The sequence below is a fragment of the Gouania willdenowi genome, chromosome 11 (genome assembly GCF_900634775.1).
Source record: "Gouania willdenowi chromosome 11, fGouWil2.1, whole genome shotgun sequence".
Taxonomy (NCBI): Eukaryota; Metazoa; Chordata; class Actinopteri; order Blenniiformes; family Gobiesocidae; genus Gouania; species Gouania willdenowi.
This window is the reverse complement of record NC_041054.1, coordinates 23742159-23763692: the sequence shown is the minus strand read 5'-3', so window position 1 is coordinate 23763692 and position 21534 is coordinate 23742159. Positions and strand designations below refer to the sequence as shown.

Here is a 21534-nt window from a genome sequence, read left to right as displayed (position 1 = left end):
CACTAAAAAAATGAATATAATTTGTAAATAAAATGTGTCAAGAAAAAAAAGTGCGAATGCTCAATAAAACCCATGCAGAACAGCTCTGAGTTTAACATTTTTTTAAAAACTTGTTGAAAATGTTAACCATTAAACTAAGTGACCTGCCTAATAGAAAAAAGCTCATACTTACGTTGTGACGTCATCTTTCAAGGTCTTAAAAGTAACGAGCTCATTTTCAAAATGTAAAGACAGTAGAAAGTACAGATATTTGTTTTAAAAAGTAAGGAGTAAAAGTAAAAAGTTGGCAAAGATACAGGACTGGGGAGCGCTGGTCAGGCGAGGAGAGCTCGGGCCAGTCAGGGGGAATGCAACAGAAAATAATTGAGAAGCATCTGGGTTAGGGCCTTTAGCGTCTTTTCATTTTGTTAAAACTTGTACAGAAGTCCAGCAGGTGTGTGGGTAGGCTAATACTGCTTAAAAATGCCTACTGGTATATATTGGTGGTCATAATGATAGTAAACATTATTGTAAGTATTGTAAGTATGGTTTCCCAAGTAGTAATCATGCTAGAAAGTTTTTTCCCCCCACATCTTTTACTTGTAGACAGAATAACCACAATCTATTTTGTTCCTGGCAGTCAGGTTCTATATAAATGCCATCTGTCCTGGTTAAACAGCACACTAACTACTTTAGAGGTCAGGGGGAGGGGATAGGGATTATGTAACAAATAAATGAAAATAAAAATGGCACATCAGCTGCTGGCTATGGCAACTTTCAACAGTTGTGTGCTGTAAGATCCTCTCTACATCTCCCCTTTGGTTGGGCTGGACTGGATGGCCACTACTCTCCTCTTGTGTTTAACCTTCTGCTGAAAAAGCCAAAGTCAAATACTACTTCTCTCTGATCGTGTTTTGCCAAAAGCTTCAAACACTCTTGATTAAGTGAAGTGCTATTGATTTTTTTTCCTGTCCTTTTTCGGGTCAGTGAGAGCCAAAATGATCATATAGTTTAAGATGAAAGGATTGGCAAGTATTTTAGAAGGTAACAAGTAATGACACTTATAACGCCTCTTGCTGGATGAGACGTGCATTGATTTATTCTGATCTACACCAGGAGAACAAATTGACATCACAATTAACAGTGTTGGCATTTGAATTTCTTCCACCAGATGTCTGATTAATGTGAAATTATATTCACTTCACCAACCCAACTCCATAACTATAGGAGACTTATGAGCGTAACAAGCCAAAAATTCAAATTCAAAATGGGAAAATATCTTTATTCCCTCAGATTTACAGAAATCCCATTTGTTGATTTATTTTCCATTAATTCCATACACAAAACCAATAGACATCAAGATGATACAGTCAAACCGGTTTCCATTCAGAGCCAGAAATGGTTAATGGTCAAAGTCAAACATTTTAATTCATTTATGCTCCTTTAGTAACAATAATTTGTCAGCAGAGCTGTTACACTGTCTCCTAATTTACAGCATTTGCTGTATTCTGCATGTTTTCCGTTATCGGTATTCCAAGTACTTTAAAATTCATCAACTGTTCCAAAAATTGTTGAAAAAAAGTGTGTTTCTGTTTCTGTGTGTGCAGATTGCACAGTGCTTTGCATCTTAAGTAGGCAGTGATTTACTTTAGTGCACAGCAACCTTGAACGATGGATGGATAGATTAAAGCTAATAACACAATACGAATACGAATAATAAAAAAAAAGTTAAAGTTAAAAAAAACAAAAAAAAAACAACAAAACTAAAGACAAAATGCTCAATTTCTTGGTGATTTTTTATCAGTATTGCTTTTAGGGCTAGCAGTCATGGTTGGGATCAATTACATTTGTCAGTTGCAATTACGTTTTCCATTATGTTCAATTACAATTCAATTATGATTACAATTGTTGTTGTTTTTTTGTTTTGTTTTTTTATCCTCAGAAAGTCAATTTCAATTACGTTCTCAATTACTAAAGTTCAATTACAATTAATCACAATTATTGAGCCTGAAATAAATAAGCTAATAAAAGTTAACTTTCCTCTTGTGTTAGCTTTCTTTTCACATTTCTTATGATAACGGGTCCTAAATCAGCTGTAAAATACACCAAAAACAAATATTCATTATCTTTTTTTTCTTTCCTAACCTTGTTACAGTAGTCTTCCTAATCAATGAAAATATAGGTTTTAATATTTTTGGTGTGGGCATCTGAGCCTGAGATTAAATTTTTCTTTAAATGCTAAAATGTAGGAAAGCTTGATATTAAACATATTTTAATAATTGGTAACTACATATGTGTAGAACTGTAGATAGATAGAACTGTAACATGGTTCCCCGGTTTAGCGTTAAATTATAATTGACATTTTTTGTAGAATTTTCATAGCAGTTACAATTACAAAGTCAATTATCTGAACTCAATTACAATATAATTACGATTACGACAGCATCAGTTTTTAAAAAATGACAATTGCAATTATAATTACACCATAATTGTAATTAATTATCAATTACGCTATTACAATTATAAAATTACCCCAACCCTGGAACATCTCCGCGCCAAATAGCACGTAACTCGTTCCCGAGAATTCAGTGAAATGACTTGGTTCCACCGAGTAAAAAAAATGGGCCCCCGCGCCCCCGTGGCACATACAGAAAAATGAGCCCCATTCATATATTGGTATGTGTCAATGATTCGATACCACCAACTGTCGCAATATTTGACTCACAAATAAATGAGAAAACAACTTAACTGGAAATTGCTTAAATAATGGGGGTGGCCCGCGGACCCATAATCCAATTGTGCAAGGCATAATCGTAATATATCACACTATGTTTCCAAAAAATTGGAAATTACTGGAAATGGGGGGTGGGCCCTCGGGGCCCATTTCAAAAAAAGGGCTCAGAGCGTCTCATCATATTCATTCATAGAATATTCATACTAAACTGCATTCCGATCTAACAAGAACTAGTAGTCATTTTTAAAATGGGGACCCTGGTGCCCCTGTTTCACGTACGGGGTAATGGGCCCCATTTATATATTGGCATGTGCCAATGATTCGGTACCACCAACCGTCGCAATATTTGACTGGAAAATGAATAAGAAATCAACTTTCAGTTTTTTTTTTGTTTTGGGGCCTCTTGGGGCCCCCCTGGGCCACAAATCAAAAAACGGGCTCTGAGCGTCGATACGTACTCATCTATAGATTATAGCTACCAAATTTCAGCCAGATCCGTTCAAGAATAACAGAGGAGTAGCGATTTTAACTAGTGTACACAACAAGAAGAAGAACAACAACAACAAAGTGAGTGGCGTTTTGAGTTCGGTAGCCCAACCTAAAAAACAAACATACTAATGTATTAAGCAATTAAGTGTTAGTAGACCATATTCACATGATTAAAACCACAATATTTTTCTTCTCCTAAAAAGGAGCAGTTTTGCGTGCATGAATCCAGGTCACAAGTGTGCAAGTCATGAGGTGGACATAGGGTCTACTCACAAGCTCAATTCCCTTTTACCCAGCCTGCTCTGCTCTGTTCTTTTTCCTGTTCCTATTGAGCAGCAGTTCTCAGTTACCAGGCCTGGACACATGATCTCATTGCCACTTATCTAAAGAGACTCTTGTCATATTGTGAGCAGGCTCTTTAGGTTTATCATTAGTGTCACTGTATCAGTTTTTGTAAAAGAACAAAGTAGCAAAACATTGTATCCTTTCTCTAAATTCAATTGCTGTCTACAGTATCTAGCAGTGTATACGATTTCTACGGTATTGATCATTATACCACAAAAAGGAGCATTGTAAGACAGGATCAATGCACCGATACACAATATACTCTTAGGAAATACCAAAACAAGCCACTCAACTACAGAAGAAGCTGATTTGGATTTTTTTGCAACCCAAGCAATTAAAAAAGCTGGGGCAGAGCTAGTCCCTACTTTCCAGTGTAAAACACTTTTATTTTTACCACCTGCTTTACAATTTCAATTCCTTTCTCCTGCCTTTTCCTCCTTGTGCTTTGTTCATAAGTCTGTCATCAAGGATATTATCTGTGTTACAAATATATTTACTAGATCAGGGTTCACCAACGTGGTACCCGCCAACACATTCTCACTCCCAACTCTGCCCGTGGAAACAATTGTTTTTATGACATTTCTAGTGCGAAATGTAACTATAACTTATGGTTAGGGTTAGGGTTAGGTTTAGGTTTAGGTTAGGGTTAGGGTTAGGTTTAAGTTAAGTTCGGGTTAGGTTTAGGTTTGGTTTAAGGTTAGAAGTCTTATTTTGAAAAGTTGTGGTGAAAAAAAGCTTACGGACCCTTAGCGTCACAAAGTGACGCCGAAAGGGTACCCTTGGCATTCCGGAACGTTGATATGTTACGAGTTGGGAGTGAAACTGCGTTGTACCCACAGGCACCAGGCAGCCCTCATGGACCATGTGAGGGGTCCTCAGGAGCTCTAGTCACAAATGAGCTCTATTTAAAATGTGATTTAATTTCTAAGATTCAAACTCGCAAAGATAAATACAGAGAAATTAAGTCAGTACTTGATTACAGTTAAATACTGCTGATAACATTTTATGATTAAGTCAATCATTTTTAAATGTTAATTTTCTCTGAAACATTGTGAAAAATATTTTTAAGTGTTGCAGATCTGCATGGTGTATGGTCAGTGGTATGTTTTATTATATATAAAATGTATTTTTTAAAACACAAGGTGGATTTTTTAAAATAAAATTTGATGAAAATGAAACAATTGCAAAAATTAGGAGAAATAAAGTGTTTCATGTTGAAACCTCAACATTTCTTACCTTTATTTTGTTAAAGTTTCATTTATTCAGACAACTTTTTTTTTCCAGAATTTGATAGGCCCCAGAACCGCAGGTTGCAGACACCTGCTCTGAGAGAACCACAGCTGAACATCTGGCCTGGCATCAGAGTCCATCAGTTCTGACCCCTCGATGCTGATTCTGATGAGCACGTACGCTCTATCGAACGTTTTTCCTTTTTATTGCTGCCCTCAATGTGAGCGCGCACTGAAGGGCTTGTTATGCCTGGCTCCGTGCGCACTCCAAAGGAGCACATTGGTGTTTATGCTCAGTGCTTTCACCGTTGCAATACCCGCAGCCAAGTTGCGTGAGTGCGCACCGTCTCCTCACCAGCAGCGCGGAGCGAGCGAGAGAGAAAGAGAGAAGTGCACACTGTGGGACATGATGGAGTGCTCAGCCACTCCATCCAAAATAAGGTCGTCCATACACACTTGCACGGATGCGACCAGTTAAAATTTTCACTTGCACACATTGAAAATGTATTTTTAATTCAATTACTGAACATTTAATACATATCTGGGGATCAATAATACGTTCTAATATTGTATCTCAAGTTAGGCTAACGGATCATCTAAGTGTACAAATGAAACAACATTAAAGAGCTTGCACTCCATGCAGGATATATAAACAGCATGTCCTGCCTGGGGTCCCTGCAGGGTAATTACAAGGTTGTCTTCATGTCAACACCACAGCTAACATACATTCTTTAGCTACTGAGATGAACGCACGTGGTCACGGTCCACGTTTCATCACTCACTGTGTGCGTCTTCTAATGCTACCGAGAATTACATACAGCCGCCACATGTCATTAGGATGTAACATGGTGTGGGTGTTCACATAAAGGCCAATGGGCTTCTCACGTCTTCTGAAGAAGTGTCGATAATAAAATTCTAGTCGCCGCCTCCAAAAAGGAATGCCTGGCCAATGGGAAGCAGTTGAACAAACTTTTATGTGCTTTCTCAAAACGCTTGAGCATGCCCTCTGAGGACTTCTCTCAGTCAGTCCTCAAACATGCACAGGTAAAGACTGACTTCAGGAAGGGAACCTCACATCCGACGCTTCTTCTGTTCCTGCAACCCATCCCTGAGAGCTTCTGTGCTGTGCCTCGTCACTGGAGCGGATTGAGACATGGCCTCCCACTGCTCTGATCCAAAAAGGTAATGAAGATGGTCTATTATAATCACAAAAATGATTCATGTGGTTTAATTGGGGAATACTGATGAACTCAAACTGTAACCCAATATTGATATTCATCAACTTCTAACTCCGAGCCTTAAAAATCTCCTCCACATTTAACCTGTTCTTCAGCACTCCACAGAGTAGGAGAAAAGATTTAAGTTAATTATGCTTTTACACATGCAGGGCACCTTTGCATCAACTGAACCAGTTTTTTTTTGTCTGCACAATTTCATAACTGTAATTTGCTTAACTCTAACACGATCAAACTTCATGAATGATTGCCTGAACATCAGTCTATTCCAGTGTGGGTAATTGACAACTAAGAGAGCAATGATGCCAGGAGCTTTGGCTGACTCTCATTGTGGAAGCGCCAATGTGACTCACAATTATGAGTGGAAGCAGAAAGGAAAGTCCCATCATATGTTGATGAATGGGGGGAGTTACAGCTGAAGGCATGTTATTATCTAATTGAGTGACTAGTTACTGGAAACAGGGAAAGCTTTTTGTTCTTGTGATTTATTTTTACTTTTTGAACTAAAGGTAGCATTCTAAATGCTTCTGTAATACACACTTACTCTAACTGATAGCATGTTAGAACCTCAAAGGCCTAGATCAAAACAGCTGACAACTTTGTAAATGCATCAGTCTTCACAAAGTTTTCATTTCATTACAACTTACACACACAACTTGTAATTAAGTTGTGTTTGCTATATTATGCAGCGAGCGTATGAAAGCAATGTTCTGTCGTGAAGACAGATTTAACTGAATGGAACTATAATAAGCGAGGCTCTTATCGATTTTTCTCTTCCCACTCTTTTCTTTGCAATTGCCTACAGATCTATAGGAGCAAGCTAAATATAGCCACAAACAACAAAAGCTTATTGGATTGTTACAAGTCTTTTAGGGCAATCTAATGTTTGAAAAGGTGTCCTAAATTCTATCTTGGCAGTAGATTCTATGAGTATGCAAATGTGGAAAACACCATAAATACAGCAGGTGAACAATGAACCAACAAACACAGTAAACAAGCATTTCTCACCTACAGTAAATAAGAGGGTTAAGCAGGGAAGATTTGGATCACGTGCGTAGAAATGGACACAATCTCTCTCACACACGTGTGTATGACAGAGTGTGGAGACACAGATAGGAATCCAAACCAACAAAGACCAAAAAACATAAGAGCAACAACTAACAGCATATACCATACAAGACTAATGGATGTACAGAAACGAAAATATAAACAATTATTAATGCCTCGGACACCCGGGAACATCAACCAAACCACCCGCTACTCTGGTCGCCCGCACAGTGAGTCTGACGATCGTCAAAGGCAGGGCCACGCGAGGCACCAGACCGCCCGCGATGTGGCACACACTGCGCCAAGAGGGCAAAGCCGCAAACCGCAGCACCGCATGAGATCGGCCATGGGGAGGCTGCACCCCACCCAACTAGCCAGCATGCAAGGGCACACCACCCCGGAGGGGTCCCACCCGAACCTTTCCAGCCTGCCTTCAGAGCGCATGGGCCCCCTGAGAGAGGCCGCACCCAGCCGTCAACCTGCAGAGTAGTTACCATCCAGCAGGACCGCACCGCCCCAGCCGTAGCCACACCGACTGATGGCAAGCCACCATCGCGAGGAGACACACCAGCGGAGTGCACCCGATACAGCGCAGCAGCCTCCTTCCTCGGACGATCAGACCTACCCACCCATGGATGTGATTATGTCCTTAAAATATATGGTGACACATCAAAACCTAAACAAGAAATAATAATAACAAAAGCTATGCATTTGCATTACTTTGCAATAGTACAGCCCCCCAGCAATGGTTGTCAATAGCTGTTTTAAACGTTTTAATGCGAGTATCATCCACAATTACGTCATACCTTTGCTTCCAGTTAAATGTTGAATCAAAGTGCAGCGTTCATTCAAAAATACAGGAGCCAAAACGTCCTCGTATTGTCTTTATCGGATGAGTTGACGTGTTTATGACTCAGTGTGAGACAGCGGTAGGTAAAAATGAGTATTTCTGTGGACATAAAAAAATTACAAGAAGAAAGCGATTCTGTGAGTATTAAAACCTTTAGTTGTGAACTATGCTTCTGCTGCCATGGCGGTGGTGGTGTAACAGGCTATTAATCAGTGTCAGGGTTCAAATCCAACCTGGTCCATCATTGTGGGATACTGAGCAATGCCCTAAACCCTAACTGCCTGTGTTATATGTTGCTGCTAAATGAAATTGTAATCTTGCTATGATAAAAACAGACACTTCTTGAAAAAGCATTTATCCTATCATTCAGAATAGATGCCTAAGTAGCAATGTGTTTTACTTCAGTGTGCCGTTTATTAGCACAAACCAATAACCAAAGTGTTTGTATACCCAAAGAAAGCCAGTAGCTATGTTAATCAGCTGTGGATTTCCCACAGACCCAACAGAAGGAAACCACTTAGCACTAAAACAAGCCATTTTCAAAAAAGGTTTCACATTTGAAAACATCTGATGCATTTATTTGAAGCATGGGGTGCTTTGTTTTTTGACATCAACTGGCATATTTTCCTGAGAAAACAAAGGTTTTTGTGCTTTTTCTCCATTCCTCTAATGCAGACTTGTCCCTGGTTCTCTAATGGTGTTTCACATTCCCAAGCCAGGCTAAAAGGTTGCTTCACAAGCTACGATAACAACCTGTTTCCCAATATATAATTACATTATAAAGGTAAAGATTCATAAGCAATTATTTCCTGTCCAATATGATTATTTTATTTGTAGCTACTGTAGTTATGAACAAACTCATAGAATGATCTTTATCAATGAGCTTAATTGTAGTTCAAAATCTTTGATAAAAGCTAAAGCAGTGGCTGTAATGAGTTGGAACTTTTTCCAGCAGCATTACATTAGAATTTTGGGGTTTTCTTTTCGGATTAAAAAAACAACTTGTGTTTCTTAGTCTTCACTTTGCCTTAGTAGCCAAGATGTGCACTATATTACCATTAATAATTCTAAGTGGGCAGTGTTGTGAAAAAAAAATCACTTTATAATGGTTTTGCTACAGTGATATACATTCCTTTAGCCTCATCCAGAGGGCCAAAGTTGAAAAAGTTCTGTTTCCTCCCTCCCTTATGACTCATAATGGGGAAACTCCTCCTCCTGACAATCTTAGCTCCTCCTACCCTCCATAAGAACGTGAGCTCCTCCCTCTCAAACTACCTCACAGGTAAAACAAACATAAGGTTGATACTACACTTAATATCACAGTTCAAATCTTTACGTTCAGTTTAAATATGATCTGAAGCGCAGTGTGAGTGCTCACAATCAGTTTCATTTTTAGTAACTGTTATACCACCTCTTATCGCCTTTGTGGGATGATCTGATGTGTTTCTGACCCAATGGGACACAGCGGTTGGACAAAACATTGGACTGTCATCTTAAATGGACTATTTCTGTGGTAGGAAAGTTGAGGAGGAGAAGGAAGTGACTGTTAATGATTTACTCTCCCACTGCTCATGGGCCCACTCATGCATATGCACAAAGGAGAGCTCTGAAAGTGACTTTTCAGAGGGCTAAGACTTCATAAAAACAGGCCAGTTTGGGAAAATAAACCACTATGTTGTTGGGGTTCTTAGAACAATTGGAGATGGGTGAAAGATAGCATAATACTGGACTTTTAAGTCATTTGTGCAGTAAGAAAGAATGACATGCATGATTAAACAATGAATTCCCCCATCTGACCAGAAAACCAACGTGCGCTCTCTGGATGTCACCACACTTTTCTGTCTGTGTGGCGCTGCTGTACCTCCTGACGACTCCAGTCCTTGGACGTAAGTTCTCAGCACAATGTGTAATCACTGACAAAATGGCCCTATTTAATGGGATTATATTGGTTTTGTAACACAGAGAAAGAAGGTTAAACTTTTACTAATTCCAGGTAAAAGTCTTAATTCAAATCCACTAAAATGCCAAATAATTAGCTTACACATCAGGCTACTTTAGGTAACAGGATGATATGAGCGCTTATGATAAAAAACACTTTTCCCTTTCGGTAAGGCAGTGTTTCTCAAATAGGGGTACACGATGGCACTACAGGGGTACTTGAGAGAGAGAGGAAAATTGGGTTTTCTAATGTTCATTTTTAGTTAAAAATTATAATTATACTAGATATTACCAGCAACTCACAAAATGACAACAAAAACACACAAAAAAAGAGAAAAATATACTATATAATAAAAATAACAGACAAACTATACAAAAAACACACACAATAAGAGAGAAAAATACTTACTATTATCAGCAACACACAAAACGACAACACAAAAATAACAGAGAAACAACCAGACTCCAAAAAACACACACTGAGAGAGAATAATGTAAATAATACCAACAAGACAGAAAAACACACAAAATAAGAGAAAAATATAGTGAATGATAAAAAAAAAAACCAGACAAACAACAACAAAATACACAAAATGACATTATAAAACACATGATAGAAATGATCTTGATTAGAACATGAACTGAGTCTTCAACACAGTCTCATCCCCAACTCGTAAAGGACCCTTTAGTGTTTGACACACGGGGCACCCCTTTGGCGTTACGCTGGGGGTCGGCCCATAGACGAGCTGACGTCAGGTTACGTGACCACTGACTCCTCAATGAAAAACATGGCGGACATCTTGTACATACAGTATTAGTGGCAAATTGCCTTATTTCAAGATAGATTGTGGCTTTAGAATTGTTTTGATGACATTACTAGTGAGAAATGTACCCTTAACTTTCATAGTATCCATTCGGTTTATGTAAACGATCTGTCATTTTTCCGGTACAACGGACACTCTTCTGTGGTTGCTATGACAACCTATGAACGCCAAAACCGGCAAAGCAAATAAAGATTGGAGTGGATGTTGTAATTCTTTTGTTAAAACCTTTCCTGTTTTCATCTCCTAGCCATGGTTAGGGACACAGACGCTATGAGAATGTAGCCAGGCGATCAAGCTTGAAATAAAAACAGTGAAGTATACATACATTATATAAGATTGTAAGCCTTTATTCTGAGTTGAGATCACAACAGATTGTAAAAACATGTAATGTTATTTAATTATATTTGCCAGCTTTATTTTTTTTTCCCATCTATAAAATGACCGTCAGTGCGTCTGGGTTGCCAGGTTCCGTATTTCCACACCAAACTGAATAGCTAATCTTCACGGCTAACCAGCTCACCGATGTCCCAGGAGGCATAGTCGTTCCTCTTATTTACTAAATGAGATTCTTTAAAATGTGTGTTATCACTCATTCATTCCATCATTACGCTCTACAGTTGTTTTTTCAAAGAATTCTGAGCAAAATGTTCTAGTCCGACAAATGGGGTACTTGGATTCAAAAGAGAAATGGGGTACTTGAGCTAAAAGAAGTTTGAGAACCATTGCGGTATGGCAACGTAACAGTTCCAACATGAATACACAGGTGTGTGCCAGAGCAGTCAGTGCAACGCTATTTTATGAACGCACATATACAACCCCATGTGACATTTTAACGATGGTTCATATCCAGCTCATTGTGCTAATGACTGGCTTTTTTTGTGCGTAATGCAGCAACAGGCAGTAACTTTAACAACTTGAGGCCCACATGCGCAGTCTGATAACTGTTTAGTGGTGGTAAATGCAGGATTATAAATGCCGTCTCACCACTGTATCTCATCTCTCAGCAGTTTATGTGGGATGTGGGAACAGCTTCCAGATGTGTTGGGTTTACGCTGCTCGTCGTAAATGAGCTGACTCAGGTTAATGACTTATGGGAGCCCTCTGGCTGTCATCCATCCTTGTTTAGTAAAATTTTGGAGGAAGTTTGGTGTTCATATACTACAATAAATGAATGTAAAACACAAATATTAATTTTTATTTAAGTTGAAAAATTAAATTAAGTTATTTCAGTACTGCAGAGCAGGTTGACATTGATAATTATCTTGGATATTTAGGTGAAAATGTTCTGAATTTTAATCCAAACCCCCCCAAAAAATAAATAAATTACATTCTCTTTTCATAGGAATACAAAATAGAAAAATCAATTATATCTGCATTGAATATCAACCATGTTTTGCCTTAAATGAAATAGAAAATAACTATATACATTATTATTTTCAGCCAATGTGTTAGACCACCAAATAAGTAAGTTAGATCCCAAAGCTGCCATTGATTAATATAATTGGTAATCAACCACATTGATTTTATTGTTATATAACGACTGATTTCTATTTTTGTTACTTTTTAAATGCAAAAATAACATCATCCTTACCATGAAATTGCAAATTCACTGCTTAAAAAAAAAACTTGAGTAGCAGGAAATAGGAATATTGAAAAAAAAAAAATTCTACCAACGCTTATAAGAACTAACAATATTTATACATTTGAACCAACATACTACTATACCAAAATACTGATTTCTTAACATGTTTTAATTTGAAATTTGAATTTGAGTTCAAGCTAAAAATATAAATTATTTTCATTTTTGTTATAACATGCTTTGTTAAAAAATAAAAAAAATAAAAATGTACCGGGACAATACTTATTAGATGCAAATTTGTCTTTGCAGCTGGTATAAAATTAGTTGTTTTAATATACTGTATGCAGAGGTGTATAGAGTACTAATATATCCTACTCGAGTAGAAGTACTGTTACTTGATTTATATTATACTCAAGTACAAGTAAAAAGTAGCTCAATTAAATAGTACTCATAGTAAAAGATACTAGTTACTTTCACCCCATAAATCTTGCATACAGTAAATATTGCACAATTTGAACTTTATTTATTTTCCACAAAGACATCTTTATAAAATAAAAGGTTTACCAACATTTTGTAGATGAAAAAACACCAATGAATTCAATTCAAAATAAATAAAAGTATAGCTACATTTATGAACTCTAAAACTGAGAAAATAACCTCTATTCAATGCTGTTTTGATGCCAAGTGTTACGTTTAATCTGATTGGTCGGCTATGATGTGATGTATTTGATTGTTGTCTGGTCATTTCATTTTTTTGTAGTTTCACAATCATTGATCATTTTAAAACAAAAACTAACAAATCACTCAGTGACGGTTGGGTGTAGAAATGTATTATGTAATGATTGACTTTACTTCTTTTAAAACATACTTAAGTACAAGTAAAATTACTGATTCAGAAATATACTCACAAGTACAAGTACCCATAAATGCAACTCAATTACAGTAATGTGAGTATTTGTAATCCGTTACTTCCACCTCTGACTGTATGATGTGCTAATAATCTCTATAATGGCCACATTACAACCTCACTGACAGAGCTTTTACCTTCACAAAGAACAAGTGCAGCAATGATATGAATGTTAGATAATGACTGATGTTTTGCATGTCAGAACTGGACCTGAACCGGCTGGACGGGGACACTGTCTGCCCACCGATGAGAAATGGACAGGATGACCTTCCAGGTAAAAACCTCTCTGATTCTCAGCTGACATGAGTAAAACTAGCTGCAAAATGATGCATGCTTAAGCTTGAATATTTCTTAATTGTAAAACTGTGTTTTCAAGAAGGTGTGGAGTTAAATACAGTACTGTAGTGGCAAAGGGTGGGCACGCCGTCGCCTTGGGCCTGGAGACACTATTGGGTTTAAAACAATGTAAATTAAATGTTCCACTTGAGTTTTACTGATTTTTACTCGGAACAAGTCAAACTCAGCAAGATTGTAATTGCAGGCAATGCTCAGAGTCAGTTTACTCCTTCAGCACATCTGTGTGCAGTCAGCCCTGTGGTCTGATCTGCTTTGGATTTTCTTTGCTGAAAAAGTGAGTGTTGGCGTGTACGTTCTTGAATTTGTTAATGTATTATTGATTTTTTTTTTTTTTCTTCTAATAATGCTGTAATATTGTTTTCTCAGTTAGTGTAAACTTGGAAGCCCAATTGTTTGATTGAGTAAGGGCCAGGCATTGTAAGATTTGTTCTTCTCCCTGCACCGTTCTGGACATGGAATGTAACAAGGTTCATTAATCCTTGTGAGAAAATTGTGATCTGTACCATGACAGAATGAAAATAAAGGGAGAATATTTGCATTTCCTGAATAAAGTGCAAGTGAAAATGCAGGTGTGGGCACACGTTGCACTGTTTTAGCATTAGTTAGCATAAGCATTAACATCAGCATTGGTTAGCATTTACATTAACTAGTATTAGCTGGCATTAGCCTAGCCGAGCAATAGCATTAACCTAGCATTAGCCTAGCAATAGCATTAACATCAGCATTGGTTAGCATTTACATTAACTAGTATTAGCTGGCATTAGCCTAGCCGAGCAATAGCATTAACCTAGCATTAGCCTAGCAATAGCATTAACATCAGCATTGGTTAGCATTTACATTAACTAGTATTAGCTGGCATTAGCATAGCCTAGCAATAGCATTAACCTAACAATGGCCTTAACCGAGTATTAGCACTAACCTAGCATTATCATTAACCTAGCATGAGCATTCAGAATCAGAATCAGATGTACTTTATTTATGCCATAAATATTACTTGCGTTACAGCTGCTCAAAAAATAGTACAAACAAGAAGACATAGTCATCAACATCCCCCGCCATATTGGCTGTCATTATTCCTCACAATCTTTTCCTAAATCTAAGAACTTAGATGTATACATATTATACATCAGAAATTACTAACTATCTTAAATGGTTTCTAAGAAAAGCTGTCCCCTTTGAAGATACCTCGAACAGAGTAAAAAAAGAAAAAAAAACGACAGAAGGGCAATAACTCCGGAAAATATAATTGTGGTATTGATACCCTGAAGCCACAAACCAAATTTGGTTCTCTTATCTTAAACGGTTTCTGAGAAAAGCTGCCTCCTTTGAAGATACCTCAAACGAAGTAAAGAATGGAAAAAGGCCAATAACTCCGGAAAAAATAATTCCACGCTTCTCATTTTCAAACTCCATCAAGGTATTAATACTCTGAAGCCACACACCGAATTTGGTTATCGTATCTTAAACAGTTTCTGAGAAAAGCTCTCCCATTTAACTTGGACGGACGCACGGATGGATGGACAGATGGAGCTCAAACCTATATCCCCCTTCACACTTTGTGGCGGGGAAAGAGAAAGAGAAGAAAAAACATACATAATTAGGTAAAAGAGTGTTAATTTAATAAGGATTAAATGCAAGTGCACACATTACAGTAGTAAACAATTAAATAAGATAATAATAATAATAATAATAATAATAATAATAATAATGATAATGATAATGATAATGATAATAATAATAATAATAATAATAATAATAATAATACACAAATATGATACAGATATCTACAACAATCAAAGCTGTTAGCTGTAGAGGATCGCACTCACCACCACATACTCATTATACATCCTCAGCATTTTTCTGTAGAAGTTGAAGGAACCTAGCATTAGCATTAGCCTAGCATTAGCATGAACTTAGTATTGGCCTAATGTTAGTATTAGCCTAGCATTGGCATTAACCTAGCATTAACACTAACCTAGCATTAGCTGAACATTAGCAATAAGGTTGAAAAGTGTTGAAACGGGTTGAAAACGTTGAAAAAAGTTAAAATGGGTTTAAACGGTAAAAAAAAAAAAAAAAAAAAAAAAAAAGTTAAAATGGGTTGAAAGTAACTGAACATGTTAAAGGATGAATGGTCAAAATCAGTTAAAGAATGGCTGGGGAATTGATGGCTTGAAATTTCCAATAAATGGGAAAGAAAAAATGTGTCAAAAAGTTGAAAAGTTACAAATGATAAAACTACAAGCATAAATCTTGGGACCTTTCTGAATTTATTCATAGCCTATTTGTCAAAATCGGACAAACAGTGTAGGAGGAGTTAATGAAGATTAAAGAAAAAGAACGGATAACCATAGTGAAGAGGCCTCCTGCATCCTTACTATTGAAATAAAATTTCATTTGGACATACAGCCAGTAACTAGAAAGTTATTTCTTTCAACAGTGACATATTCAATCACACATTACTTACTGTAAATGAAATTACAATATCAACATATGCATTTTATCTGTTTTATTTGGGTTTTATGAATCCTTTTATGAAACGTTATATTAATATTATATATTATCTCATTTTCTTTTGCACCCAAGGAGCAATATTCTAGTTTTGTTGTATAAATAACAATAAAGTGTTTCTAATGCTGATGCTGATTCTGAAAGGCCAGCAACCTGTGATGATGAGATCAATTGTTTAGGACAACAATGTACACTGTAAACCTGAATATGTTACCAGAACTCAAAAAAATCAATTGCCTAAATTTTTTGAAGTTGATTAACTTAAAAATCTAAATTTTTAAGTTTGGATGAATGGCTACTAGTGTTGTTTGTTAACAGTACAATTAAAGTGATATAAAAATTAATTTTATTTTTAATTCATCTCTATTTGAAACAAACAGAAATAACTATCATTCTTAGCATGCCATTACTTAATTATATTAAATTTTACTAAAGTTGTGTTTTTAAGTTAGGCAGTGGCTATCCGTACGGTTGCCGTATCAATATACCGACATTCTATTTGTACGCAGCGGCCCATTTGGCCAGTTTAGGTCATGTGATAGGTCAGTTATTGGCCAGTTTAGGTCACGTGACAAAGATTAAACCTTACCCTACACCAAACCTTAACCCTAAAAATTGTTTTGATATTGGGTTTTAACCTAACCCTAATCCTAACCCTAACCCTAAAATGCTGCATACCTGTACTTATACTATTCTTATACTTATAACTAGGGATGTAACGATTAATCGTAAGGCAGTTAAAAATCGATTCATAGGTATCACGGTTGATATCGATTTTCTGAAAATTGAATCGCAGTACTTTTTTTAACCAGCAGAGGGCGCTATCCACAAGTGTAGGCGGCGGGCGGAGTCTGCTAATACTTTCTTTCTGGCCGCCTTCTACTCTTAAATATGTTAATAAATGATTCATTACCCCTTTAGCACCGACAGAATATCTGTAATATTACTTGAATATCTGTAAAAGTCACGTTTTTCTATTAGCTCTGTCTGCTAGCATAGCATCTCTTCTTCACTGCAAGATATCTGCATGCCAACCGACCACTGGGTTACCAGCGCCCTCTGCTGGTCCAAACAAATATGACAAATTAGTGCAATCACGGTTTTTTTTTTTTTAAAGTCCAATTGTTAAGGCACAAAATACATTTTCAGTTGCACTTTTAAAAGAAAAAGAACTATTATGCAGTTTTGCATTGTTTATTTTAGAACCAGAATTTAAATTAATAGGCTTCATTTTCATTTGTATTATTCCTTTATTTATTTCATTCAAGATTTATTTTTAGTTAAATTGCATTGTTTTGAATAGTTTATCAAGGAATTCTTTTGACAATGAAAAATAAAAGGAAAATAATACAGTATTTTCTAGTTTTTTTCCCAAAAAAAAAAGTTGTCTACAGTCCCATTTTGTAAAATAAATCGTGAGGGAATCGTATCGTGAACCCAGTATCGTGAATCGAATCGTATCGGGAGTTGAGTGAATCGTTACATCCCTACTTATAACCGTACCAATAGCACTGGAGGTTGCCCGTACGGCAACTGTACAAATAGATACTTTCTTTAAGTTATGCTTGGCCTACTTGTAAACAAATGTAGTTCCATTTACTCAAAAATTATTAAAGTTACTCAAAAAGGAAGAACATCTTGACATAATTAAGTTAGTAGAACTTTTCCTATAACTTTGAGTATAAACTACTTAATCTATGTAATTACTTTGAACGTTTGGGGTTACAGTGTATAATAATAATCATCATACATGTTACATAACGGAACTGACCAATACATTCTCTACTCTCTATCTTCTCTAGGTTTTGATCTGATCACTCAGTTCCAGCTAGATGTAATTCCCCTAAAAGGCGTGAGGAAGGTGGAGGGTTCCACTCCCCACCAGGTGGCTTACCGCCTCGACAGGGAGGCCAACTTTCAAATTCCAACCATGTAAGTACAGTAGAAGCAGTTTAAAAGCAGCAAAACAGATAAAAAAGAAAAGCATACACAAATGTTTAGCAGCAGCTGTGTGCTCTCTGTGCAGGTGTTCCATTATTACAGGTTCAGCCCAGATGTTGCTGTGCAAAGAGCAGCGGATAATTGTCAAAAGCAAAACGTGCCTGAACCTATGTGGCATCCCGTAGGCAAAAGGACAGGCTTGAAATATTTTTATGTATAAATGTCAGTGTGAGAGCAAAGGTCTAAAAAAAAAAAAAAGTAGTGTGTTTGGGTCCCCTCGTAAATTGAAACAAGGTATGCTACCACGCCTGTCTTTGATTAGTTTAATAGTTTTAATTCATAAAATCTGACTGCATAGATCTGGAAGAGTTGATAGACTTCAGAGCCCAATAGAAACAAACGGGTTTAGAACCTTTTTAGAAACATGTTTATGCATTATTCAGAATTGCCAAATACAGTAAATACCATCCCAAAATTAAACTAAACAATAAAAACTCCCCATTCTTTGTACCAGCAATATAAACAACTGTTCATCCACTTTAAGTATTCCCAGGGGTTATGGTTATGAAACTATTAGGAACATAGTATTCCAGACATATACAAAAACAGATTAGTAATAAAAAAATAAACTCAAGACATGATCAAATATGAACAGCAATTGAACAGAAACAAGAATCCACTCAATACCATAATATCTGGCTATTCTATGAAAACATTTGGGTAACACTTTAGTTTAGTGAACACCTATTAACCATCACTTAGTTGCTTATTAGCATTACATATTGGCTCTGTTAATCATCATTAGGTGCTTATTGATTCCTTATTAAGTGCTTATTATTGCCTTATTATACACTTAATGGCAGTCTCGCAGTCCAAACAGGGTTAGGTTTAGGGTTAGGGTTAAGATTAGGATTAATGTTAATCCTAAACCTAGGATGTTGAGGTTGTAATTCAAATACAACAACTTCCTAATTTACTACTAATAAGTAATAATTCTGAGATTATTGAGGGAAAACTCTTAGTTAATGGGTGACTGGTTGTATAATAAGGCCATGCAGAATAAGGCATTAATAAGTACTTAATAATGACTAACTAATAGTCAATATGTGACTCATTTGCATGCTAATAAGCAACTAATTAATGGTTACCAACATGGGATACTGGAGACATATTAGTTGCAATAAATTATGTGAGTTTGAAAACTGGTTTAATATTATTAGGTAGGATTAACTGTAGGAATTGACCAATAAATCCATACTCATTGTTTTTATCCTGAAGTTATCATGCAAAAGATATTGCTATCAAGGTACCATTAGCATCTGAAATGTGTATATATTGTGTATATATATATATATATATATATATATATATATATATATATATATATATATATATATATATATATATATATATATATATATTTGTGAAACCACTGTCAAAAGAAACAAAACATGTTTTCCACCACTTTTTCCACATAGATCTACGTTTTTTTTTCTCAGAATGTTTGTGTTTGTCCTTTCAAGCTAATCCCTTCCTGAAAGCCCGGCTCTACTGGGAAACTGTTATGTAACATATTGGCTTGCTCTGCATGCACCTCTGTGACCAATCACACACAAAAAAAAATAAATAAAAATAACAGTGGCCAAGCTGTACTTTGAAGTCCTCTTTACCAGTTACTTTACCTAATCCTTTTTTCTTCATGCTAAAGACTCTTTTACCTGAGGCTACAGCTGAGAAGCAGAGTCTTTATTTGGTTTATTGGAAAACCGGAAACTTCTGCTTTTAATGGCTCACCTTGATCATTTACAAGTCAGTAAAAGTGCGGCAGGAGTGTCCAGCTTTGACCGTACCTCATACTGGGGTTCTACACTTGTTAAAAGCACAGGACACACTTTTTCTATAAACACAGGTATTGATTTATGCACTATGTCAGCCTCTCCTATATATCATTTAACATCTGGCATAAAACTCAAATAGCACGAGTCCTTTAGTGTGTAAATCAAAAATCATACAGATTGTAACAAGATTTGCAATGTCATTTAAAAACAAAGCATTCAAACTTTTCATGCAAAGAAAAGACAAAGTAATTTATGACCTGTTAGCGTGAGCACAGAATGAGACTCAACTTGTAGTGTAGACAACAAAAAAAACTACAAAACATTTAAATCAGATCTGATGTTAATAAAGCATCTGAATCTCTCTCACTCATACGCGGAAAAACAGTAGCTGGGTTTCCATTACAGATTTTCGCAAAATAAAAGCAATATTTCTAAATGTCGACAAAGTATAATTGCGCATTGAACGTGTTTTCATTAAACGTTGTTTTGGGCAGCAGCCTCGTAACGGACGCTCCAAACCTCCTTAAAAAATTCTGCATTTCTTTGTTGTTTCACGTCTAATGTGGCAGTAATAATTTTAAAGTATTACGCTAAAAAATGTCTCGGTCTCCTCCTCTGTTTACACGTACCTCATGTTTTCTCAGAGAGAAGTGGTCATGTGACTAGGTAAGTCACGTTCTGTGACATGTATTTGCAGAAAAAGGCTTTCCTTAGCGCTTTTGTGACACATTTCAATACTTCAAAAACATTGTTTTGCGATATTTCAGTACCTTTTTAAAATTCAGGTGTTTTCATCACCAGTTTTTCTTTCGCTATTTAGATTTTGCAAATTTCCAAGGGTTGTGATTTTATCTGCAAAAAGCGCTTATAAATAAACTACTTACTTACTTACTTACTTAATGGAAACCAAGCTGTTAAATAACTGTTTAACGTACAGTAAATGTCTAGAGGTGACAGAAATGTTTTTAATACACATAGAAAATATCTCATTGTTAAATCATATTAGCCAGAAAGTTCTTGGCAGTGTTTTCCTGAGTAGTGACCTCACCCTACTATAAACCAGTGCTGGAGATTCTCTCTCTTTATCTTCTCAGGCTGAACTTTCCCCGGGGCTTCCCTGATGAATATTCCTTCATGGCCACGTTCCGCATGATTAAAAACACGGTCAATAAGGTGTGGAACGTCTGGCAAGTCGTAGACGAGGATGGCCACAAACAAGCCGGGCTGCGACTCAACGGTGACCTCCAGTCTTTGGAATACTTCTTAATGGGTGCCGATGGAACCCTTCAGACTGTCTCCTTCCCTGGTCTGTCAGTGCTTTTTAACACCAAGTGGCACAAAGTGATGATTGGCGTGGAGCGTGACCAGGTGACGCTGTACGTTGACTGCCAGCCAGTGGATCACAAACCCATCAAGGGAAAAGGCCCCATCAACACTGAAGGAGACACTCTCATTGGCAGGATGGATGCTGATTCTGACACCTCAGTAGTGGTAAGACTAGACTAGACTACATTTGCTCTCATTCAAATTCTGCTTACAAAGCAGGATCCTACGGTGGCCGTAAAAGCTAACAACACAACAAAAAACACCCTGAGAGCTCACAACACAACACAGAATGACAAACGCCCCAACGCATCACAAAACAAGCGTGCACACAAATACAAACTCTACAACACAACACAACACAACACAGAATGACGAACGCCACAACGCAACACAAAACGAATGCGC

At 36.7% G+C, this 21534-nt stretch overlaps 1 protein-coding gene across 1 annotated transcript in view; it reads left to right on the top strand.

Moving 5' to 3' along the window:
• Positions 1–9730: 9730 nt before the first annotated feature.
• The window catches only part of col9a1c (collagen, type IX, alpha 1c), a 42550-nt gene continuing 30746 nt past the window's right edge, over positions 9731–21534 (top strand). The window contains exons 1-4 of the mRNA XM_028461934.1: positions 9731–9794; positions 13359–13430; positions 17827–17956; positions 20898–21294. Of these exons, the coding sequence (XP_028317735.1) occupies positions 9731–9794; positions 13359–13430; positions 17827–17956; positions 20898–21294 (663 nt within the window). The remainder of the gene's footprint in view (positions 9795–13358; positions 13431–17826; positions 17957–20897; positions 21295–21534) is intronic.